At 42.1% G+C, this 18,766-nt stretch overlaps 1 protein-coding gene across 4 annotated transcripts in view; it reads left to right on the top strand.

Moving 5' to 3' along the window:
• The window catches only part of LOC105020099 (protocadherin-9), a 322,579-nt gene that overhangs the window by 71,418 nt on the left and 232,395 nt on the right, over positions 1–18,766 (top strand). For all 4 annotated transcript variants that reach the window (XM_020042472.2, XM_010886801.4, XM_020042474.2 and 1 more), the window contains exon 3: positions 11,052–11,165. In XM_020042472.2, coding sequence (XP_019898031.1) covers positions 11,052–11,165 — 114 coding nt within the window. The remainder of the gene's footprint in view (positions 1–11,051; positions 11,166–18,766) is intronic.

The following is an 18,766-nucleotide window of genomic DNA, read 5'->3' as shown; positions in this document are numbered from 1 at the left end:
CATCCTGCTGCTTCTGTCTTCTCACATCATCACTAAACACAAGTGACCCAATGCCATTGGAAGCCATGCATGCCCATGCCATCACACTGCCTCCATTGTTTTTTACAGATGATGTGGTATGCTTCAGATCATGAGCCATTCCAAGCCTTCTCCATACTTTTTTCTTCCCATCATTCTGGTGCAGGTTGCTCTGTCCAAAGAATGCTGTTCCAGAACTGGGCTGGCTTTTTTAGATGTTTTTAGGCAAAGTCTATTCTGGTGTTAGGGTAGGGATAAGTGTTCAGATTAGGGTTAGGGTAGGGATAAGTGTTCATAATAGTGTTAGGGTAGGGATAAGTGTTCAGATTAGGGTTAGGGTAGGGATAAGTGTTCATAATAGTGTTAGGGTAGGGATAAGTGTTCAGATTAGGGTTAGGGTAGGGATAAGTGTTCAGATTAGGGTTAGGGTAGGGATAAGTGTTCATAATAGTGTTAGGGTAGGGATAAGTGTTCAGATTAGGGTTAGGGTAGGGATAAGTGTTCATAATAGTGTTAGGGTAGGGATAAGTGTTCAGAATAGGGTTAGGGTAGGGATAAGTGTTCAGATTAGGGTTAGGGTAGGGATAAGTGTTCAGATTAGGGTTAGGGTAGGGATAAGTGTTCATTATAGTGTTAGGGTAGGGATAAGTGTTCAGAATAGGGCCAGATGATGGAGGGTAGGGCTTAGGAGATAAGAGATAGGAGACAGGGAACATAGATGTGTGTATCCGTTCCCACAAGGATAAATGTGTGTGTGTATGTTTGTGGAGCTGGATCACAGAAGATCGATAGAACTGTCTCTCAGAGTAACACCACGTTAATTAGCAAGCTATGTTTTATCCTGGAATGACACAATGTCCTCTTAGCCTTAACAGTTACTCCTCTCACCCTGAACACCCCTCTCACTGATTCTTTCACCCTGAACACTCCTCTCAAACAAAAACTGTACTGTCACTGATCAAAGTTACACACATCAAACTTTTCAAAGCCCAAACTGATGATGTGGTATGCAAACTGATTATATGAGTCATCAAACTACTACTAACTTGACTGATCAAACATTCAAATTAATTAGTATTCAAGTTTCTTTTAATACATTTTTTAAGTAGCCTTTTTTAGATAGTAATTATAGTAATTATCAAGCTGGCTTCATATGTTGTAAACATGGTAAACATCACCAGGCTCCATATGTTGTAAACATAGTAAACATCACGAGGCTCCATATGTTGTAAACATAGTAAACATCACGTGGCTCCATATGTTGTAAACATAGTAAACATCACCAGGCTCCATATGTTGTAAACATAGTAAACATCACCAGGCTCCATATGTTGTAAACATAGTAAACATCACCAGGCTCCATATGTTGTAAACATAGTAAACATCACCAGGCTCCATATGTTGTAAACATAGTAAACATCACCAGGCTCCATATGTTGTAAACATAGTAACCATCACCTGGTTTCAGGTTTCCCACATCTGGAACAGTTATAGTTACCTGTCTAGTTACATCTGGAACAGTTATAGTTACCTGTCTAGTTACATCTGGAACAGTTATTGTTACCTGTCTTGTTACATCTGGAACAGTTATAGTTACCTGTGTAGTTACATCTGGAACAGTTATAGTTACCTGTCTAGTTACATCTGGAACAGTTATAGTTACCTGTATAGTTACATGTGGAACAGTTATAGTTACCTGTATAGTTACATGTGGAACAGTTATAGTTACCTGTCTTGTTACATCTGGAACAGTTATAGTTACCTGTATAGTTACATCTGGAACAGTTATAGTTACCTGTCTAGTTACATCTGGAACAGTTATAGTTACCTGTATAGTTACATGTGGAACAGTTATAGTTACCTGTATAGTTACATGTGGAACAGTTATAGTTACCTGTCTAGTTACATCTGGAACAGTTATAGTTACCTGTCTAGTTACATCTGGAACAGTTATAGTTACCTGTCTAGTTACATCTGGAACAGATATTGTTACTTGTCTAGTTACATCTGGAACAGTTATAGTTACTTGTCTAGTTACATCTGGAACAGTTATAGTTACCTGTCTAGTTACATCTGGAACAGTTATAGTTACCTGTCTAGTTACATCTGGAACAGTTATAGTTACCTGTCTAGTTACATCTGGAACTGTTATAGTTACCTGTCTAATTACATCTGGAACTGTTACAGTTACCTGTCTAGTTACATTGGGGTGTATTTAGTATTTTTTTTGGATTGATTGCTTTCCTTATCCACCTTACCTGGGATGAGGATCATGGAATGTTGTGTTGATGAACTAATGGTAGAATGACACGAGAAGGTGTAAAGAAATCTTTTTTGTAATGATCTGTCATTGAAATAAAGCTAATTTCAACATCCAGGATGCATTTCTCTGTCACTGTCTGAAGTGGTGTTATAAGGGAGGGAGGTGACGGGTGCAGTCTGAGAGGATGGAGCGTATAAGGGAGGTGACGGGTGCAGTCTGAGAGGATGGAGCGTATAAGGGAGGTGACGGGTGCAGTCTGAGAGGATGGAGCATATAAGGGAGGTGACGGGTGCAGTCTAAAAGGATGGAACGTGTAAGGGAGGTGACGGGTGCAGTCTGAGAGGATGGAGCGTATAAGGGTTGGTGACGGGTGCAGTCTAAGAGGATGGAGCGTATAAGGGAGGTGACGGGTGCAGTCTGAGAGGATGGAGCGTATAAGGGAGGTGACGGGTGCAGTCTAAGAGGATGGAGCATATAAGGGAGGTGACGGGTGCAGTCTAAGAGGATGGAGCGTATAAGGGAGGTGACGGGTGCAGTCTAAGAGGATGGAGCGTATAAGGGAGGTGACGGGTGCATACTAGCAGCAGCATGTGGAGGATCAGCCTGTGGCAGTCGAACGTTTCTGTGGAAGAGTAATAAAATGTCAACTGACTCCAGTTATGTAACCGCAATGAATAACTGGAGCAGTTTGCATGGGGCAAGTCATTATCGATCCTTCAATCTGCCTTATTTGGGGTGAACACAGACTCACTGCGTGGGAGCCTCCCCTTCATCGCCCCTCCTCCTCTACCTCCCATCTAAGCCCACCAGTTGTATTTGTTGTGTTATGTCCCGATGTTGTCAACAATGACAGAATCAGGCAGCACTAACACTCATAACCACACTCCTGCTATTGATGAACTGGGAATTTGCAAGTCTCTCTCACACTCTCCCATGACAGTAATAATAAATCTGAAACGTTTCACGTCAGGCCTACTAGAAGAATATGCAGTGTGTTAATTACTGGTTTGACGGGCAAGCGTTTAAAATGTTTTTTTTAATAAATCATATCCATGGAACACCGTAGCCCACTTTCACCACTTCATTACGATGAAACGTCTGTCTCCTCACTTTCACCTTTTCATTACAACCAATCGCCTGTCTTCTCTGCATCATGCCTAAATAATAGGCGTTGTTAGGCCATCTATATTAAGTCAATCAATCGTCAAATGGAGCTCCCGCACGGTGAAAGACTCCTGACATCCATAAATGAGAAGTTGGAGCTTGCTATGTGTGGTTAAAGTTGTATAAAACATGTGACACTCAATCAGTGATCCCGTCCTGGAGTAGCAGAAGCACATATTAAATGGATGAGGTAGTATTCAATTTGATCGTGTAGTACACAGTAAATCAGTGAACTGTTTTGGCTGGTGAACACTTTTTAAAACTAGTGGCTGCAGTTCTACCAATGGTCTGGGGAGTCTCTTTAACAAACATAAAGGTCTGGGGAGTCTCTTTAACAAACATAAAGGTCTGGGGAGTCTCTGTAACAGACATAAAGGTCTGGGGAGTCTCTGTAACAGACATAAAGGTCTGGGGAGTCTCTGTAACAAACATAAAGGTCTGGGGAGTCTCTGTAACAAACATAAAGGTCTGCGGAGTCTCTTTAACAAACATAAAGGTCTGGGGAGTCTCTGTAACAGGCATAAAGGTCTGGGGAGTCTCTGTAACAGACACAACTGTCTGGGGAGTCTCTGTAACAAACATAAAGGTCTGGGGAGTTTCTGTAACAGGCATAAAGGTCTGGGGAGTCTCTGTAACAGACATAACTGTCTGGGGAGTCTCTGTAACAGACATAACTGTCTGGGGAGTCTCTGTAACAAACATAAAGGTCTGGGGAGTCTCTGTAACAAACATAAAGGTCTGCGGAGTCTCTTTAACAAACATAAAGGTCTGGGGAGTCTCTTTAACAAACATAAAGGTCTGGGGAGTCTCTTTAACAAACATAAAGGTCTGGGGAGTCTCTTTAACAAACATAAAGGTCTGGGGAGTCTCTGTAACAGACATAAAGGTCTGGGGAGTCTCTGTAACAGACATAACTGTCTGGGGAGTCTCTGTAACAAACATAAAGGTCTGGGGAGTCTCTGTAACAGGCATAAAGGTCTGGGGAGTCTCTGTAACAGACACAACTGTCTGGGGAGTCTCTGTAACAAACATAAAGGTCTGGGGAGTTTCTGTAACAGGCATAAAGGTCTGGGGAGTCTCTGTAACAGACATAACTGTCTGGGGAGTCTCTGTAACAGACATAACTGTCTGGGGAGTCTCTGTAACAAACATAAAGATCTGTGGAGTTTCTGTAACAGGCATACAGGTCTGGGGAGTCTCTGTAACAGACATAACTGTCTGGGGAGTCTCTGTAACAGACATAACTGTCTGGGGAGTCTCTGTAACAGACATAAAGGTCTGGGGAGTTTCTGTAACAGGCATAAAGGTCTGGGGAGTCTCTGTAACAGACATAACTGTCTGGGGAGTCTCTGAAACAGACATAACTGTCTGGGGAGTCTCTGTAACAAACATAAAGGTCTGGGGAGTTTCTGTAACAGACATAACGGTCTATTAACATACACATTCTCCTCCACAGCATCACCATCCAGCCAGAGCATCAGTTTATCTACTGGGTCGTTTTTAAACTATATAGAATAGTCTAAAAATAATGAATTACAGAATTTGTTTGTTTTAAATGGTTAATGAATTGGAAAAATACAAGAATGTGTTTTATATTGAAGGTTTCATCATACTGAAAAGAATGATTCAGTTTTTTTTTTTGGGGGGGGGCTGCTGCCTCAATGTCTCTGTTTTTCTCTCTGTGTCTTTGTTTTTACCTCTCTGTCTGTCTCTGTTTCTCTCTCTCTGTCTTTATGTTTTTACCTCTCTATATGTCTCTGTTTCTCTCTCTCTGTCTTTATGTTTTTACCTCTCTGTCTGTCTCTGTTTCTCTCTTTGCCTCTCCCTCTCTGCATGTCTCTGTTCCTCTTTGTCTGTCTGTCTCTGTGTCTCTGTCAGTCTCTGTCTCTTTCTCTCTCCTTGTGAGAGAGAGAAAGTAGTCAGGAAAGAAGAGAGAAGAATAGCAGGTTATCTGACACTGTTAGCACTTCCACAGCTCTGAAAACACCAAAGCAGAAACTCACAGCATTTCTTCTTTGATCATTTTCTCCTGAGTTAGTGGTAAGGTATCCAGCATCACACCTCGCCTCAGTCCCTCGTCCTCACACAGTGTAGTGGAGTAGTTCTGATTGCGTAATGTCTCTCACAGTACAGTGGAGCAGTTCTGACTGTTTAATGGCTCTCACATTATAGTAGAGCAGTTCTGACAGTGTTATTTCTCTCACAGTATAGTGGAGTAGTTCTGATTGTCTAATTTCTCTCACAGTAGAGTGGAGTAGTCCTCACTGTCTAATGTTTCTCACAGTAGAACGGGGTGAAGTTTTTCTGAATGTTTTTGGGCTTAAATATAGATAGTAGAACTACCACATCAATGAATGGTAGATGGTTCTATTGGAAAGTGAGTTGTCTGCATCATGAGATGTTCTTAGGAACGTTGTAAATAACCATATGTATATTTTGTTACAAAAATATAGTGATTGTCTTTTAATTTGAAACCTTTGTATTGAAACGGACTTCCGGTCTAAAGCTACGCGCTTTTGTTTTCGTTTTGGAAGCGCGCGTCTGGCGAGCACACTTCATAGCAGGTAGCTTATTCCAAAAGAGACGGGAATAACTTTGGCACGGAGTGTCGACGAATTCATACTTGCAGTAAACGACAAATTCATACTTGCAGCCCTTCAGAAGAGGCAAAAGGTTTGTTTATTCAGTTGAGAATTAGCATTTTGTCTGTTAATGTTAGTTTTGCACAAATGTAAGACAGCATGTGATTGTGAACAATGTTAACCGATGGGGTTCATGTTTTGTATACATTTCATCTCTTACTGGTGACATGGTGAACAGATTATGGTTCATAATTAATTAAACATCATAAAACCATCAGTAAAAGTCTCATCCTTGTTTGGGGGGCATGCTAAAAACATATCAAATCCAGCTGTTTGTTCTACAAACAGAACCCAATGAAAATGTAAGCAAAACACTAGGGACTGTAATAGACATGAAACACTAGAGACTGTAACATACATCAAAACCGTTGAGACTGTAACGGACATCAAAACTCTAGAGACTGTAACAGACATCAAATCACTGGACACTGTAACCGACATTGGAACACTAGAGACTGTAACCAACATCTAAACACTAGAGACTGTAACAGACATTGGAACACTAAAGACTGTAACAGACATCAAATCACTGGACACTGTTACAGACATCAGAACTCTAGAGACTGTAACCAACATCTAAACACTAGAGACTGTAATAGACATTGGAACACTAGAGACTGTTACCAACATCTAAACACTAGAGACTGTAACAGACATTGTAACACTAGAGACTGTAACAGACATTGTAACACTAGAGACTGTAACAGACATTGGAACACTAGAGACTGTAACAGACATCAAATCACTGGACACTGTAAGAGACATCAGAACCCTAGAGACTGTAACCAACATCTAAACACTAGAGACTGTAATAGACATTGGAACACTAGAGACTGTAACCAACATCTAAACACTAGAGACTGTAACAGACATTGGAACACTAGAGACTGTAACAGACATTGGAACACTAGAGACTGTAACCAACATCTAAACACTAGAGACTGTAACCAACATATTTACACTAGAGATTGTAACGGACATCGTAAAAATAGAGGCTGTAACCAACTTCTAAACATTAGAGACTGTAACAAACAATGGAACACTTGAGACTGTAACAGACATTATAACACTAGAGACTGTACCAGACATCAGAACCCTAGAGACTGTAACAGACATCAGAACCCTAGAGACTGTAACCAAAATCTAAACACTAGAGACAGTTCAGACATCAGAACCCTAAAGACTGTAACCAACATCTAAACACTAGAGACTGTAACAGACATTGTAATACTAGATATTGAAACCAACATCTAAACACTAGAGACTGTAACAGACATTGTAACACTAGAGACTGTAACAGACATCAGAACCCTAGAGACTGTAACAGACATCGGAACACTAGAGACTGTTACGGACATCTAAACACTAGAGACTGTAACAGACATCAGGAACACTAAAGTGTAATCCTTCTGGCACATACGGATTCTTTTTTCGACTGCCTGGTTGAGTGAGCAGTGTAGTTAAAACAGCATTGGATGTGCTTTAGAATACACTTATTTTGACATCAACTGTCCTGGGGGTCTGCTGGGAGTTGTTGCGATGAAGCAGGACCTTAGTCATGAATTGGCGAATTGGGGAGAAAGACTGAATTTAGAAAAATGGACTGGGTGCGAGGGAGGAAGGCACCTACTGTATCATCATCATGTCAATCAAACATGTCAATAATGGACTGTCTAGGCTTTGAGGCTGAAGTCCTCTGTGCTGCAGTCAAGCACCATGGCCTTGTAGTGGATGTGAGTGGTGGACCACTGGAGAACAAGGCAGTGTGACAGAGGATGTAGCGGTCAGTTTGGGACATATCCATCCTCAGCCAGACTGGCAGCAGGCCACTCAACCAACCCTATTTAACACATCAATTAAATCTCCAGTGGTCAAACCCTGGGTTGCTTCCAAAAAAGTCCCCCATTACTTATTTCAGTAGTGGTCCAAACACAGCCAAAAACCCATTAAGCACTCTTGCTGGCTGATTGAATGGGCTCGTTAGGGAGGTTTCTGTATTTGTTTTGTGAAAATGATTATTTTGGGTTAAAACACACTCCAGGCCACTTCTAAATGTCGGAATCTATAGAGAACGTATTTAGAAATTATAGTGGACCTATTCATTTTACTGCACTATTTCTGTTCTGTAACTTGCTATTGAAAAATAATAATAATGTAAAAGTCAGTGTGGGCCACCTGAAAAATGGAGTTTAGTTCACAACCTTGAACTGGTGCCAAATAGTCAGTAGAACACTAGACCCAGTCTAGCCTTCCCTTCTCATCATTATTACAAACCTAATAGTGACCTAATAGCTATTCATCAGGGACCTCATAGTGATTCAGCAGGGACTTCAGTGACTTAACCGGGACCTCATAGTGATTTATCAGGGACCTCATTGTGATTAATCAGGGACCTCATAGTGTTTTATCAGAGACTTAATAGTGATTTAAATCACATGTATTGCACAACAACAGATATTATCAACTGTTCTACAGACATACAGCTTAAATACCAAAGGCCAAACATCCAGCTTAAATACAAAAGACCAAACATCCAGCTTTAATACAAAAGACCAAACATCCAGGTTGAATACAAAAGACCAAACATCCAGATTTATACAAAAGACCAAACATCCAGCTTAAATATAAAAGACCAAACATCCAGCTTAAATATAAAATAACAAACATCCAGCTTATATAGAAAAGGTAAAAAATCCAGCTTGAATACAAAAGACCAAACATCCAACTTAAATACGAAAGACCAAACATCCAGCTTAAATACTTAACACCAAACATCCAGCTTGCATACAAAAGACCAAACATCCAGCTTAAATACTAAACACCAAACATCCAGCTTATATACAAAACACCAAACATTCAGCTTAAATACAAAAGACCAAACGTCCAGCTTCAATACAAAAGACCAAACATCCAGCTTTAAATAGAAAATATAAAAAATTGTCTGAAGCACAGCAGTTAGGAAATCAAATTGAAAGAAACCTATAGAGGAAGCATGCTCACAGGGATTGGTGGCCAGTCCTGCTCTGGCTGTACCTGATAGACACTACAGGACCACATGCCCCGGTGGTTCAGATGGTTGTTGAAGACATTCGGTCCGTGTTCAGGTCATCGACAGAGGAGCTGAGAGACAGTGATGTATGACACCGTCCCCTCTACAGCAGCCTCATTACACACACGGCCATTTTGGAAATCAACAGATAATTACGGCATATATCATACACCCCCCGGGCCTGGTTGTCTGTGGCCTGAATGTCACCCTGTTGCCTATGTCCTGTAGTACCAATGATCACAGGAGGAAATAGGGGGCATTAAGAAGTGAGTAGGGTGCTATTCGGGCCATTGCTCTCTGATGTACTCCCCCAACAGCCCAACTGGTCCAAACCTCATTAAGGCCAGGGGCAACGTCTCAAATAGATTAGAAGAAAAAAATAGGAAACACTGTTTTCTCTTGTGATTCTCAGTAGGGAAAAATCTATTTTTGTATTCTAGGCATGGATGCAGGAGTTGGACTGGGCAGCTGGTTAGTTTGTTGAGTGTTTTCCTTCACTGTGTGGTAGGTCTGCAACAAGGATGACATGAGCTTTCAACATCTTTAGAAGGCTGTTTCTCAAACTTATAAACCACAAAAACAAATGTGGTGCTTCCTAGATAGGGATGTCACCATGCAGATCACATACAGTAGATACACATGATATTACTAGGATTGTACCTGGAAATAAATGCAACACTCTGAGGAGATGCAACCCTCATAAGATCAATGAAGTCAATGTGTGGGTAGTGTAGGTTGTCTTTACCTCCGGCATTCATTGTTGCAATAACGTTGGATTCACAACATTCACTTTGAACTCCCCTTGTGATTGTTTAGCTATGCAAAATCATCTTTTGATTTGATTTTCATCATGAATGTCACCCTCACAACCTTGTATTGAAATTCCAGGGGTGGGTTTTATAGAGGCCATGATGTTTTCTGAAGGGTGCGGTTATAACCTCATATATAAAGCAGCCGGCATAGGATAATGGTTGGAAATGTCACTCAGGGATTTCAATTACAATTGTGCTTCATCAAATTGTTCCCTATTCCCTATAGGCTGCACTAGCTATCCCAGGGTCTGTAGTCAAAATTAGCATGCCATATTAATAGAATAGTGTGCCATTTGGGACCAAGTCTGTGTTTATCCAGGGTGAACACACAGGCCTTTTTTGTGGGTAAAATAAAATAAAAGAGGCAAAAACAAAATCAGACAAAACCAACACTCATCTCTCCAAACATAACGAGCTACATCTTTAGCGCAGTTGGGCTGGCTAAGCTGGCACATTAGTAGGTTGTTTGTATGCTCTTGAACTAACAGTGGATTTCAAGACTGAAATAATTGAGCGCAGCACTAAGTAGCTGGCTTCAAGTGAATATACTTGGAACACACATGCAATCTTTTTTTCTTCTCTTTCCTTGTTTGTTTTCTGTTGGCATCATTTTATGAATGAAAACAGAGCAGACCATTTTCTCTCTTTCCTTTTGTCCTCACCACCACCCGTAAAGGGAGAGTTGACCATTTTCTCTCTTTCCTTTTGTCCTCACCACCACCCGTAAAGGGAGAGTTGACCATTTTCTCTCTTTCCTTTTGTCCTCACCACCACCCGTAAAGGGAGAGTTGACTATTTTCTCTCTTTCCTTTTGTCCTCACCATCACCCGTAAAGGGAGAGTTGACTTATTTCATGTTATAGGATATTTTTTATTTACCAGGTATTATTTTCAAATGGTTCTTCTCATCTTATGTTCCCTTCTAGCCTATTGGATTATTTTGTCAGGCCAATGTTTTTTAGGTGGATCTGCCTGGGATGAATGAGAGATTCATCAAGAAATCTGTTTTACCTGTGCCAAAGTGAATTAACTCTTTAAACCATGATAGAGAAGTGACCAGACTAATTATGTCACTAAATCCTGTTTTCAATCCGTCCTGTGAAGGCGCCGCTAACAGGAACTCTAACCCGCACCAGAACTGAGCTCAACCCCGAGTACCTGGACCTCCGCACCAGAACCGAGCTCAACCCTGACTACTGGACCCCATGCACACCCCTAGTGAGTACCGCCTCAATCTGACACCTGCCTCGTCTCTGTCTTCATTGCTCCTCTAAAACGTCATACCTGGCTCCATATTCCCAAGTTAGTACGACCAGGGACTAAAGGGTTGGACTAGTGGAGTGAACTGGAAACAAGGGTGCTATTTGTAATGTCTCTTTCTGATTGTCCAAGGACGCCTGAGCTCCTGTTTTGTCATGTTGTTAGTTGGTTGCTCTTCTTCATTCCTCTGTGATCTGAGAAGTGTGTTAAAACATCCTCTTTTCTACTAGGGGAAACATTGTCATTATGGCATCATTAAAACGGATGGGCTAATTCTCCGTTAACCATCATCTATTTCTTTCTTGTTGAGCAAAACGTATTTTTCTCATAACCCTCCATTCTGAGGATACAGCAAGCCAACAGTCATCTGAGGATTGTGTCTATGTGTGTGTGTGTGTGTGTGGGTGCACATGTTGGTGTGTGTGTGTGTGTGTGTGTGTGTGGGTGCACATGTTGGTGTGTGTGCGGGGGGGGGGGGGTTACACTCATGTTGCGGTGCAGGCACTGTGGAGATTCTTAATGATGATGTTATTGCTGTTCTACTCTGGATGTTATTAGTGTCTCTTGCTGTATGTTGTCCCTATGAACGGGAGGGGATTGATGGAGCGTCTTATTATCTTTCTAGAAGAATCCAAATTGTTTTCTTGGTCTGAACGTTTAATCTATAGGATGTTTATATTGAAGGAGAGTGAGTAATAGATTGTATAGTTAACAATTGGCTGTCAGCCTAGAGGTTTGAACAATATGTGATTTGACTGATTAAATGTTGGGGGGTACTTGACCCCACCACTTGATTGATTAAAGTCCTTTGTCAATGTTTATTTTTCTAGTTGAAAATGTCACATCTCTCTTCAGTGTTCTAACTCAATAATGAATAAAACAGTTTTATTTGTATAGTTTTCTTTTCAAACCCTCTTGTTGTTTGATCAATATGCAGAGAAAATGTGCAGAATGTCAATGGCTTCCCGTTGTGTTTTTTCAGTCATCACTGCATGCTAGCAAAACACACAGACATTAACGAGCGTGTCTGTTCATTGTGACCCCCTGCTTGGGTGGTGGGAGAGATCCTGCTCTTTGATTGCTTATCAGCAGGATGTCTGCCCTCCTGCAAAGTCAGTGTGAGTACAGTACTAGAGATCATTTACCTCCTATATCCTTCCTCACCCCTCTGTCTCCCTCACCCCTACAGACCCTGTCATGTGGGCTGTGTAGGGCTTTATCCCTCACCCACTGCCCTCTCCTCCTCCTACCCCAGGGCCCATTTACACTCTCCACAATGGTTCAGTGTAGATTGGAGACGGACAGAAAGCGACCAGGGCATGTTGCCGGCTGCTGATGTTCTGGGAGCATTATGTTCCGTGTCACGGCCCGCAGATCCAGGGGATGATGGGAGTGCTCCTCTCTCTCGTCCTTCCTCCACGCTACCCGTGACCATTCTTGCGCCAAATGTCACGATGCATAAAATGGAGATGTAGACCAGAGTTGAAGGAAGCGAGAAAACTGTATCTTAGACAGGCCCTTCTAGCTTTGTGTCTCCATGTACTGTCTGTTGGCCCAGAGTAAACCCAGTCCTGGACTAGGCTGACTGCAGAAACAGCCTGTAGACATGTTAATATCCCAACTCTGCCAAGTTACAAGGACCCTGACTGGGGGTCACAAACCCACCCTGCTTTAAGTGTGATGGCCGTCCTGGCAATATGTGCTTAACCCCCCCTGCTTTATGGGTGATGGCCGTCCTGGTAATATGTGCTGAACCCACCCTGCTTTAAGGGTGATGGCAGTTCTGGTAATATGTGCTGAACCCACCCTGCTTTAAGGGTGATGGCAGTTCTGGTAATATGTGCTGAACCCACCCTGTTTTAAGGTTGATGGCCATCCTGGTAATGTGTAATGAACCCACCCTGCTTTAAGGGTGATGGCCATCCTGGTAATATGTGCTGAACCCATACTGCTTTATGGGTGAAGGCCGTCCTGGTAATGTGTGCTGAACCCCACCTGCTTTATGGGTGATGGCCGTGTTGGTAATATGTGCTGAACCCACCCTGCTTTATGGGTGATTGCCATCCTGGTAAAATGTGCTGAACCCACACTGCTTTAAGGGTGATGGCCGTCCTGGTAATATGTGCTTTACTCATCCTGCTTTAAGGGTCATGGTCGTCCTGGTAATATGTGCTGAACCCACGCTGCTTTAAGGGTGATGGCCGTTCTGGTAATATGTGCTTAACCCTCTAGCTGGTGTTTTTGTTTGAAGCTTTATACTCACTGTTTAATGAACACAATCAGTTAAGAGTTTTAGAGTCAATATCCCCAGCATCACGATTTAATGAACACCCTCCATTAGGAGCTTCTCTCCCATGGCTGATTCAATGAAACATCCTTCAGCAGTTCTCTGCACTGCGTCCTTTGTTTGTTTGGTTAATATCAAACAGTGTGGCATTTGGTTGGTTAATATCAAACAATGTGGCAATTGGTTGGTTAATATCAATCAGGGTGGCATTTGGTTGGCAAATATCAAACATTATGGCATTTAGTTGGTTAATATCAAGCATGGTGGCATTTGGATTGCTAATATCAAACATTGTGGCATTTGGTTGGTTAATATCAAACATGGTGGCATTTGGTTGGTTAGTATCAAACAGTGAGGCATTTGGTTGGTTAATATTTTGTCAGGTCCTGGCTGTGGGCCTCTAGGCATCTCTGTTGCCCTGGGCCAACATTCAGTGCCTGACCACAGCGGTACCTCTAGGCATCTTTGCGCTCCATTTTTGATTGTCCCCATTTAGAGGCAGCTGTCCTGCTTTGCCTCTAATTGGGGACCCTATTTAAGTTGCCCTTTGAGTCCTTTCGTTTGTGGTTCATTGTTTGTGTTGAAGTTATACAGTCATTTTGGGGAGTGCCGTACCTTTTGTTTGGTTTCTTTTACTAAGTACATTAAAAGGATGTTCTACAGCTCTGCATCTCATGTCTTGTCACTAGACCGTGACAAATTTCAAACAGTGCTGACTTTGGTTGGTTAATATCAAAGTGTGGCATTTAGTTGGTTAATACCAAACAGTGTGGCATTTAATTGGTTAATATCAAAGTGTGGCATTTGGTTGGTTATTATCAAACAGTGTGGCATTTGGTTGGTTAATATCAAACAGTGTGGCATTTGGTTGGTTAATATCAAACAGTGCTGCATTTGGTTGGTTAATATCAAACAGTGCTGCATTTGGTTGGTTAATATCAAACAGTGGGGCATTTGGTTGGTTAATATCAAACAGTGCTGCATTAGGTTGGTTAATATCAAACAGTGGGGCATTTGGTTGGTTAATATCAAACAGTGCTGCATTTGGTTGGTTAATATCAAACAGTGGGGCATTTGGTTGGTTAATATCAAACAGTGGGGCATTTGGTTGGTTAATATCAAACAGTGGGGCATTTGGTTGGTTAATATCAAACAGTGCTGCATTTGGTTGGTTAATATCAAACAGTGGGGCATTTGGTTGGTTAATATCAAACAGTGGGGCATTTGGTTGGTTAATATCAAACAGTGGGGCATTTGGTTGGTTAATATCAAACAGTGCTGCATTTGGTTGGTTAATATCAAACAGTAGGGCATTTGGTTGGTTAATATCAAACAGTGGGGCATTTGGTTGGTTAATATCAAACAGTGGGGCATTTGGTTGGTTAATATCAAACAATGGGGCATTTGCAGGCCTGTCCCTCCCTCAGCCAACCTAACCCTATTATGTAAGCAGACAGCATAATTGTATTGCCGCTCAGTCATTTTCCGTCCTTCGTCATGGGGAGTGTGTTTGACAGGGTGCGGTGGTGGTGGGGTTGGGGGGGAGATGACACACTTGGAAGTGTGTTTTTGTGTGTGAAGGCGTGCTTTTGCCTTTGCGTGTGCTTCTCTATGTGAGTGTGTCATCCGTGTCAATTGGCTGAAGGAGAATTGACCCACACACACACTCACACACATTGGCAGTTAAAACAGAGAGCGCAGAAAGTGGAATGTTTACACATTATTGAAGTATTGATGCAGTGGCCTACTTCAGCCTGCTGCAGACTGACCTGAATCAATACCTCCATATAGACTGGACATATCGCCAGTGTCTGGGGAAAATATACTGAAGTCCCCGTAAACCCAAATCATCTCTCTCCAGTCATAAAGGCACCCGGGCTTTGTCCCAAAACGGCACCCTATTCGTCTTACCAATCAATTACATGTACTTTAAAGAAAGCCCTTTGTAAATCAGCAGTTGTCACAAAGTGCTTATACAGATACTCAGCCTGAAACCCCAGAGTCAACAGCAATGCTGGTTGGTAATGTGGGAAACCAGAGAGGAGCTGGGCTCAGGAGAATGGGCAGTCCCGTTACGACCTATTTCCATTGGTGTTTCACCCAAACAACGTGTGGTACCCTTGAGGTAGTGTCGATTCAGTTGGCCTCAGTTGGATGGATGGGCACTAAAAGTTTTTCCATAAACAGACTGGAACCATGGAGCAGCAGGTCAGTAGAATGGACTGCAGTGACACATGGTCATTTCAGCCATGAAGGGAACAATTATTACTTCAGTCTCAGATGTTTTACTCTCAATAACCCAAATGAATGTTTCAGCCTTTTTTTACTACACTTTGAGGTTTGCCATGTAACTGGGTTGGTCACAGTCTAGACAGAGAATGTGACCAGTCCAGCAAATGACAAGGTGTTTGCTGATCATTTTCACCTGTAGGACCATGTGGTTTTTACAAACGCCACAACAACATCAACAGGCCGACGTGTCAGGAATGTCAAATGGTATATGTTCATTAAATGAGTGAATGTCAGAACGTCAATAATTCCTTTCTATAATTAGGTAGAAATTACCCATGTGCTCACATTTTACATGAACTTTATACAGGATCAGAATCAGAAAGAGTTTTATTGCTCAGAAAGTAATTTCCACAGCAAACAAGGAATTTGTTCTGGCCATTGGTGCAACAAACTATACAAAAGGAATAAGGGAAGTAAAAACTAAAAAGAACAGTGGACTGAGCATAAAAATAGTTGTTTATGTATGTGGGGAGGGGTTATAGACTGTCCAGTTGAGGATTGTTAATTTACGTGGGGAGGGGTTATAGACTGTCCAGTTGAGGATTGTTAATTTACTTGGGGAGGGGTTATAGACTGTCCAGTTGAGGGTTGTTATAGTTTTTCTCCATTGGTTTGGCTCATTTCTTGAAACAGAAATTACATTCTCTTGGCAAAAACAGAAGAAATCTTCACTTGGCAATTGTTCACAGCAGAATAGAATTTCTCATTCATTTCATCAAATTGCAAATGTCTAAGTACATGTCTCAATGTCTCAGTACATCTTTGCAAATGATGAAGTACAGGTAGCCTACATTTAGCACAATTTCCAAGTGAATAGATCTTGTTGATCTAAACTGTTGTTGATTCTCAGTCTAATGGTTGTTGGCTCCAAAACGTGTCAGTGTCATTTCATTGTATAAGTCATCACATGCACAACAGTCTGTTCTATTGTCAAAACTAGTCACGAACAGAATGCCATGAATACCATATATGAATGATAAATGTATTACAGCAATTGACAGTCAGGTGAATGTCCCAGGCCAGCGAGGGGGCAATATAACTATATGTGCTGCCATATCTGAGAATGGTGTGGCCACTCACATCCCCAGTCTTGGCCAATACAATACACAGAAGCTCCTCATCTTCTTGGACCGCCTTCATTTTGATTTGATCCCTGGAAATGAGAGAGGTCTCGTAGGGCCTCACCCACCACAATATGTCATCGTATGGGACATTTGAATTTCCACCATGGTCCGCTCATCAGGGCCTGGTTCACTACTCATCCAAGGATGGTCATGGTGTTCCTACCACCTTACTCTCCTTTCCTCAATCCTATTGAGGAGTATTTCTCTGCTTGGAGGTGGAGAGTGTATGAGCATCGGGCTCAAGATCAGAGGTCCCTGCTCCATGCAATGGACGCTGCGTGTGAGGATATTACAGGAGATCAGTGTAGGGGATGGTTGCGACATGCACTCCGTTTCTTCCATCGTTGCATCACAAGGGAGAATATACGCTGTGATGTGGACAAGAATCTGTGGCCAGACAGACAGCAGCGTGTGGATGGCCAGGAGGGTGAGGATGGTGGCCAGGAGAGGGAGGGTGAGGATGGTGGCCAGGAGGATGAGGATGGTGGCCAGGAGAGGGAGGGTGAGGACGGTGGCCAGGAGGGTGATGACGGTGACCAGGAGGGTGATGACGGTGGCCAGGAGGGTGAGGACGGTGGCCAGGAGGGTGATGACGGTGGCCAGGAGGGTGAGGACGGTGGCCAGGAGGGTGAGGACAGCGACCAGTGAACAACTGTTAGTTGTGAAACTCCAGCTTTATTTACAGCACTGTAGGCTGCATATCATTTTCATTGTTTTTTGTTTGAGTGTTTTTATTACTGTATATTATGCTGTATAAATTTTCTTTTTACTCTGATATATGGAAGTTACTTTGTGTGAGAATGATAATGGTTACACTTTCTTTGGCAGTATGAGTGCAATGTGTGATGTCAAACCTTGGAGGCTACTCTTACCCTGAAATCAGTTTTAAACACAATTGTATTTTGTTAGTTGGACAAAAAACAGTACAGTAACCATTGTCAATGAAGGACTGGGCTAAGACTGAAAGGTGGACATGAGGGATATTTCAATGGTCCTCTGCCATAGTGACAAAACATCTAAACATTTTGACTTGCAGTGCTTACACAATGCCAAAGGGACGAAACATTTTGGGGGCACTGACTGTTTAAATGAGAAGGACATTTGGTTTTGACACATGATTGAACTGTTTTGGGAGAGATGTGAGCTTTTGCAAGTGAGCTATAGTGTTGTGCTGAACTGGAAGGCTGTTTTGCCAAATGATCTTAGAGTTTTGAGAATGTAATTTCTGTTTCAAGAAATGAGCCAAACCAATGGAGAAAAACTGTAATGTATGTGGGGAGGGGTTATAGACTGTCCAGTTGAGGGTTGTTAATGTACGTGGGGAGGGGTTATAGACTGTCCAGTTGAGGGTTGTTAATGTACGTGGGGAGGGGTTATAGACTGTCCAGTTGAGGGTTGTTAATGTACGTGGGGAGGGGTTATAGACTGTCCAGTTGAGGGTTGTGTGTGTATGTGGGGAGGGGTTATAGACTGTCCAGTTGAGGGTTGTTAATGTATGTGGGGAGGGGTTATAGACTGTCCAGTTGAGGGTTGTGTGTGTATGTGGGGAGGGTTATAGATTTGTCCGTTGATGGTTGTGTTGAGGGTTGTGTGTGTTGGGAGTGGGCTATAGTTAATATAGTTTATTCATATAAATATCTATTAAAACAAAGGTAGGCCCCCTACAAAGAAGAAGGACACAATAACGCAATGTGCAGATCAAACCACACCAAGATCTAATCAATACACTTTAGAAGATCTAATCAATATAGAAGTTTGAAACATAAAGACATGGGAAAACGACAACAACCAGTGTTTTATCATTGATATGAGCACCAAAACATTGAGCCATGTATGGTTGATCAGGATCTGCTGGG

The sequence above is a fragment of the Esox lucius genome, chromosome 22 (genome assembly GCF_011004845.1).
Source record: "Esox lucius isolate fEsoLuc1 chromosome 22, fEsoLuc1.pri, whole genome shotgun sequence".
NCBI lineage: Eukaryota > Metazoa > Chordata > Actinopteri > Esociformes > Esocidae > Esox > Esox lucius.
Note: the sequence above shows the minus strand (reverse complement) of the source record. Positions and strands in the feature narration are given on the sequence as shown.